This window comes from Elaeis guineensis, chromosome 2, assembly GCF_000442705.2.
Source record: "Elaeis guineensis isolate ETL-2024a chromosome 2, EG11, whole genome shotgun sequence".
Classification (NCBI taxonomy): domain Eukaryota; kingdom Viridiplantae; phylum Streptophyta; class Magnoliopsida; order Arecales; family Arecaceae; genus Elaeis; species Elaeis guineensis.
This window is the reverse complement of record NC_025994.2, coordinates 58512880-58520566: the sequence shown is the minus strand read 5'-3', so window position 1 is coordinate 58520566 and position 7687 is coordinate 58512880. Positions and strand designations below refer to the sequence as shown.

Sequence of the window (7687 nt, the reverse complement as noted above, 5' to 3'; positions counted from 1 at the left end):
AGAATGAACATTTGGCATACCTATTTGAATATAGTGGTGGACTACACTCTATGGTCCCTCTCCTAGTTTCTATATCCCAATTTCTTCTTCCTGTCGTGCTTGAATACCTATTATTCCAGCATCAGTTATTATCTGAGCATTTGTTTGATCTGTCACCTTTCTTCTAGAAGACATTTCCTTTTTTAAAATAATTGTTTGCACCAAAAATAAATATGACGAACCTTCTTCAGTACCATGACAAAATACTCGAACTATATGAAGAATGCTTGGCTCAAATGGAACGGGAAATGAAGGCTTCAAAGAACAACCAGATCATTTTGAGTAACTTCAAGCCACATTTTCAACTATAACAAGTGGAACTTCCCCAGTTGATCAACTATTAGCAGGTGTGTTGCAAATTGAAGATCAATGGGAAGGCAAGGAAATAATCATCAAGATTGATGAAGTTGGAATTTCTCCCCAAGCCTCCTAACATGGTAATACTTCATCTTGCTAGTTCTCCTAAAGATTTGGTTCCTCTCTCATACTAGCATTCCTCTCAACACTTTGCCCTTACATAATTTTCAAGGTTGAACTATGGCCGTCAAAATGAGTCCCAATTATCAACAAATGACTGCACTGGAACAACCATAAGATTGTCACTAATTACACACTCTGAGAATCTACGAGGCACCAAATAACAACATACAGTTACAACAAAATCAACCTTACAGAAGGTAGTCTTTCATGGCTTGCTAAGCTAACAACTTAACTAATGTGAAACAACAAGCAAGTTCTGAGTCAATAATCATGATAGATGATTGCACACCATTTTCAATGCTACCGTATCTGAATATATTAGCCTCAATATAGAACAGAATTTCACTACAAACTTGACAAATAAATCTTTAGTAAAAGATTTAACCTTTTCAAATCAATGATGGAACCAGTATATTGAAGATATATTTAATTTAGTAAAAGATTCGACGATTTAAAAGCAAAGGTGGAATCTATATCTTGAAGATCCAAATACTGATCTAACCATAGAAAATGTCTGGAAAGCAAAAAATCTTTATTTTGGAGATCTTTCACCTAAGCATCAAATGGATGAAAAAATAATGGACAATCTGGCAGCACAATATTAAACGCAAGTATCTCTCTCTCTCTCTCTCTCTCTCTCTCTCTATATATATATATATATATATAATTTCACCCATTTTTAAAGGTGTAGATCAACCTCAATAGTATGGCTCTTCAATATGAATGACCGATCATTGCTTTTGGAATTGTTAGATCTTTTGTCCAGTGCTTAATGTGTAGTTTAACTTTTAGAATATTCCCCATATATCTACTTGCTCAAATAATTTAGTAAAGAAAAGTAAGAATTTATTATATCATTTAAAAGTGTACAACCATGATAGAACATGTAATAATACATGCAAAGGTGAATGACAATGCTTATGCTGCATTTGGCATCATCATCAATTTTCTTTCAAAAAAAATTTAAAAACAAGATTTCTATTTCATTTATTTCCCAACAACAGAAGCCTCTTTGATAGTTGCTATTGTTTTCATTTCTCACAACAAAATATAAAAAATATGTCGCAGGCAAAAGTAAAAACCATTTCAGTCCCTAATAAGGGACAATCCATCACTATATGTTTTCCCCCTTTCCCATCTCTTCACAACCACATTATCTATCAGTCCACTTTCTCACTTCCCTACCATTTCTTTCTTCTAAACTAATTCCATCCACCCACGCTTTCCCCAATCCTCCTTGGCACCAAAAGATCAAACTTGTGTCCTTTATTCATATCCTTTCTTCTTCCTCCCCTCTTCTCGGGCTTTGATTTAAGCATGTGCTCCACTCTCAGTCTCCAAAACCTATCAAAATCCCTTTTATCTATGGTCTTTCCTCATAGCATTTTTGCCTTATTTTGCAAATGTTCTTGTGAAGCAAAAACAGAGATGCCTTTCCGTGTAAGAGAAAGGAGATGGAACAACAGCAGCAGGCAATAAGGCAATAGCTACGGCCTAAAGTAGCTGTATACAACAAAAAAATATTTATTGTGAAGTGATAGCTTATCACTTTAACTAAAGCTGAAATCAGATAGGATATAGATCAGATACCAAGATACCCATATTCATATTTATTTTATCTGATAAATATAAATATAAATATAAATATTATTTCGATACAAAAATTGATATCAAATACGAATACGAATACAATTTAAATTTATCTAATAACTATAAATATAGGTTGGATATTCAAAATTTATGATTATGAAATCAAAGATATTACTAATTAGATTTTAAATCAAATTAATAGCATGTTTAAATGATTGGATATTGCTCCTACAAGATATTCAATACGAATCAAATAGTTATTTATCCACACACATATTCAATTTTCTTTGATAGATATGACTACAAATATAAATATTAATCCAATCCTCAAATTTCTTTACATATCCTGATTAATTCAGATAAAAAAAATAGATCCAAATGAATATTATCCATACTACTTTCATCCCTATCTACAATGGCCATCGACCACCGATGTTGGTGGCCATGACCCTAAATAGATAAGTTCCTTTGCCCATGCACCACCCAATCACTAGACCTCTTGCCACCGTCAGACTCAAACTAAGTTCCCAGGCTTTTTGAGGGTGAGATGAATCTCCTCTTCCAGAGCCTTGAGTTGATGGGCCAAATTAGGGCCCGCCACCTCTTCATGATCCCATATTTGCACCGAATTCTGCTCTAATATTTTTAATTGCAGCAGAAGAAACAATTCTCACTTCCAATTTGTACATAAATTATAAAAGTTATTTTTAAAATAAAAAATATAAATAAAAGAATGAAATAGGCTTTTTATAACAGATTTCATGCTTTCACCTTTCAAACTAGAAGAACAAAAAAATTGATATCCAACGAATCCTTAACAGTAGCAATCGACTGCCTCCAAAAGGCGAGGTCCAACTAAGGTCACAAAACAAAAAACAAATTCTGATCTGATAGTGACTGGAAACAAATATTTGTCGACAAGCTGCATTATTCTTCTACCATAGGATTTGGAAAATATATAACTGCAGTTGCAATCTCACCTTTGCAAATAATATAAAATAAATAACCTAGCCAGAATGTACAACAGCGCACAGACCTGATACAAGATTACATTTGATGAAATACATGATGTCCTATGTTACAAAACAAAGTCCACCATGCACCCTGTTTGACACTAACACAAGGCATATACTCCTTATACTCGCTAAAGCTTAATCCAAAATTGGAAACATATAGCTCAGAGGGCGAAGAAAGTAAAGACCGACTTTACAGTGCTGGAAAAGACACGAGAGCATTGATATCAGAAAACCCAGCACCAAAGGTGGAAATAATAAACAATCCACACCTTTCCTTGAAAAATATTTGATTATCATACGATGAGTCAATGTTGATAAGAATGGAGTCATAAAGTCCCTATTGGGAGACAAATGTCTTATTTCTTTCGTTGCTTGTCTCGTCTTACTTTCACAAATTTTCGGCCAGACTTGTCCCCACCACCACTACCCAAAGAAAAGCTTCCTCCCGGAGGAAGCTCTAGATTACCAGCTGCCTGAAATGGGGATGGATTTTGAGGGATAGAAGAATTCAGATGGCTACCAAATTGGAAAATGGGTGATCCACCTGACAAATTTGCTGGAGCACCAAAGACTGGTGCCGCAAGTGAACTGCTTGGTTGAGCAAATGCCGAAACCATAGAAACCTCTGCTTGGTTAGTGTCATCAGCCATGCTGTCCTCGACATTCATCTGATCAGTTCCAGTAGATCCTGAGCTAAAACCAGCAGCTGCAGTGGACATTCCAAATACAGGTTGCGCAGAAAAAAGTGGCGTTGGAGTAGAACCAGCTGAAGTGAATGAGAATGCTGAGCCTGATGATGAACCAAATGTAGATGAACTCCCTAAAGCAGATGTAGACAGTCCAAATGAAAATCCAGTAGATGGGGACACACTAGATCCAAAACCGGTACCGAAGACAGATGATGTGGATGGTAGGGAACTTGAACTGAACAAACTAGTGGTAGCTGCAGAAGAGCTGGTCCCAGGGCTGGAAGAGTTGGCACCAGCTGAAACAGAGAATCCAGAACTTGAACTAAAAGATTTAGTACCAGATGCATGCCCAAATGGTGAACTGCCAAAACCAGATGAGGAAGTAGCACTGAGTCCAAATGTCGGAGCTGACAGAGAAGGACCAAATGGACTCGCAGAGCTTTGAGAAATGTGTGAGACCCAACTTCCAGTTTGGGTTGACTGTATGCCAAAAGATGCAGTTGTAGCACCAAAACTAGCAGCAAAGTTCTGAGAATTGCTAGCTGCAACAGATGGACTCAAACTACCGGACTGCCCTGAAGAACTGAACCCAGAAATGCTGGTTGTATCTGAAAATGCTGATGATGGTCCAAGGACAGATTGGCTGGCACTCATACTTGGGGCAGGAGCAGTGGAACTGCTGCCCATGCTTGAACTTGCACATAATGTTGCCGCAACAGATAAGTCACTGCCGGTGTTAGAAAATGCAGATGGTACTGTCAGAGCAGACGAATTGCTGCTGCCTGTGCTTGAAAATGAGAATGTGCCCTGAGCAGAACTATTTAAGCTGAATGGTGATGCCTTGGTAGGCTTTGCCCCCATATCCATGTTATCTGATTTATACTGGGAAGAAACTGATATCAGAAACCCTTTTGAGGTACTGGACCCAAACTGAAGTACGGGAACCATGGAAAATATAGGTGCTGCAGGTGATACGGATAAACCATTGCAACCAGTTGCACTGGAAGGGCTGGTAGAGAAAATCGAGCTTGCAGTACCAGCAGAAAATGTCACAGCTGGAGAAGTGGAAAATGAGAAGTTAGAGGATGAGCGCAGTGAGCCATTGCTTAAGCTTGGAGCAGTCGAAGCACCAAAAGCAAAGACACGAGGTGTTGTTGATGTTGATATGACTGAGGAAACTTCTGTTCCAACTGATTTGATCAAATCTCCAGCCTGCTGCATTTCACCACATAGATTCAACTTTGAGTTGTTATCTACAATTGATGAACTGTCATTGCTGCAGCATGAACCAAAAACAAAAGAAAAAGGTTATTCTACTCAAGAAATGCATCTAAAACTTGACACTACAAGGAAAAAATCAGACTAATGTCTCAATGTCAGAAAGATGCTAAAATTTCATTACATATTTGTTATTTATTAATGCTAATAAAATCAAAGATACAATGTGCTAACAAGGAGATGCTGCTAGCTGTGTTTAGCTTTCTACAGGTAACACTGAAAACATACATTTCAAGTTTTTATAAGCAATGAAAAGCAATACAATGGCTCTAAATGTACAATAACTGAGACCAACATGGATGAAAAGCAGAGCAATCATAGTCATGAAGCATTTTGCAAACTAATTGGGTTGGGGTACGAAAGTCTATTCATTGATTATCCCTATTAAAGGAAATATCTGGCATTATTTTGTCCTTCCTATATCCCTTCCAACAACTCCCATCCTAGCCCTAGTTTCCCTCTGTTTTCTACGCCTTTCACTACATGATAGAGAACCTGTTCTAATTGGATCTCTTCATATCATTGTCGCACATGTTGCTACCATCTCAAGAAGTTTTTTATCACTTTGTCCGGAACCATTGCCCCTTTGCAGACTAGTTTCCCATCCTTTCTTCTTTTTCCATGCACCCTAAAATTCTCATTTCCAATATAATCACTTAACATTTTGAGGCCCGACGCTCTAAATTATACAATATTTCATGCTCTATTGCTATCTTATAAATTAGCCCTTAAATCTCCACAACAGACAGCAATCAGATAACACCTGACAAATACCCTCCCACTTATTCACTCAGCTCTAATACTATTAGCTATGCCAGCATCACTCTCTCAGTTCTGTTGTAAGATCAAAACTGACAAAGTGGGGAAACACCTTGAGCAGAGAGTATCACCTTTCCACTAAACAAAATAAAATGGTTACGTACAACTTTATGACTATGCTAGCATCAAGCACATGCAATGCATGTGATTAATGCAAGTAACATTTGATGGACATTGTGATACAACCATCATGACTAAAGTAAATTTCTAAACAAATGAATATGAATGGACATAATAAAAAAATATTCTGTATAAAAATTAAGGTCTTAACTTTTGGGATAAGACTAAAGCTTACCTAGCATCAAGTATGAAATAATGCATGTGATTTTTTCAAGGGAAGTGGCAATTGATGGTTATTTATGTTCCCACCCACCGCTAGAGCAGTTTGCTAAATAAATTATGAAGGAATATGCTTAATAGTACAAAATACATTCTATAAAAAAAATTAAGGTTTAGATTTTTGGGGGAGATATATCAAAGATGGAAATAGCTTCTTTGGCGACATTAAGTTTATATGCATTTTTATTCTGAAGGAAATTCCATGGCAGTCTAATTTTTCTTCTCAAAATAACAATAAAGGAAGAAAAGGGAGCTTCTATGCACGAAATATTTGATTTGTTGGGTCCTAAGCAAGACTCAATTTTCACATGTCAATAACTCTAAATAGTAAAGAGTAAAGGCACCTCATGTTTAATTATAATTAAAAGTCCCATTCTATTTTTATATCTAAATTAATAAAAAAAGAAAAGAAAGCTTCCAAGCAACATTCATCATACCGATGCATACCACCCATGCCAAGCATACCAAACCATGACAGTAGTAAACCCATACTTGGTATGGGAGGCATACCAAGTGCTGGTGTACTAAATCAACTCATATCAATACTATACCAACCAAGATTTGCCATACCATACCGGTTCAATACTGGTAAGCGGTATAGAGGGTGTACCAATACTCAGTATGCTGAACCGGCTCCCTACCAATATAGTAACAAGGTGGCACCAATATAAGGCCCACTAAAGAGATAGCACGCTAGACACCAACATGTTATTGATCTAGGTACCAAATCCGGTATAGCAAACCTTGCTTTCAGGGATACTTGCCACTAATCGGATAGATGCACCCGTATGGCCCACGTAATTGATGACGAATTTTAACATCTATTCCATCATGATTGGGATTCCCAAAGTCTATCAACAGTATATAAACATAACATAAAATTTTTCACTACTACTATGATGGGAGAAATATATTGTGTGGTCTGGTTACAAAAGGTCAATCAGCCACAAAAAAACAGAACATCAAACATGGTCGGCTTCTCACACTAAAATGTCTAATTGGGCATAAAATGGGGTGGACCATAGAAGAAGATAGCATAGCTTTTAGATAACATCTCCTCATCTAATTCTAATTTCATGTATGTGACAATCTTGGCCAATTAGTCCATTTTGTTCTTAGAAGTCCATACGGTTACAAGTTTATATAAGTTAACCTCTCTTTTTAATGGGCTATAATAATAAAGTTATTTTTTTATAACTTCCAAAAATTATCTTGAATCAAAATATCATAAATACATATAACCCAAACTGCAAGATGAAACTTTTGGCATTCTTGTAACAACTAATCATGAGTTACAAAAACAGAAGAATTACAACTGACATTAAATGCTGATGCATTCTCTCCTGGAAAAACTTGTCTATATAACTAAAACTTCAAGCAGGTGTAATTAAGAAATGATCAATGTCCTACAAAGAATAATTGTATGACTAAGTCTAT

The 7687-nt window shown here is 36.5% G+C and overlaps 1 protein-coding gene across 2 annotated transcripts in view; it reads right to left on the bottom strand.

Annotated features, from left to right (window-relative positions):
- Nucleotides 1-3019: 3019 nt before the first annotated feature.
- Nucleotides 3020-7687, bottom strand: part of LOC105034972 (uncharacterized) — a 63030-nt gene continuing 58362 nt past the window's right edge. For both annotated transcript variants that reach the window (XM_073251781.1, XM_073251782.1), the window contains one exon: nt 3020-5090. In XM_073251781.1, the coding sequence (XP_073107882.1) occupies nt 3482-5090 (1609 nt within the window). In that variant the 3' untranslated portion in view covers nt 3020-3481. The remainder of the gene's footprint in view (nt 5091-7687) is intronic.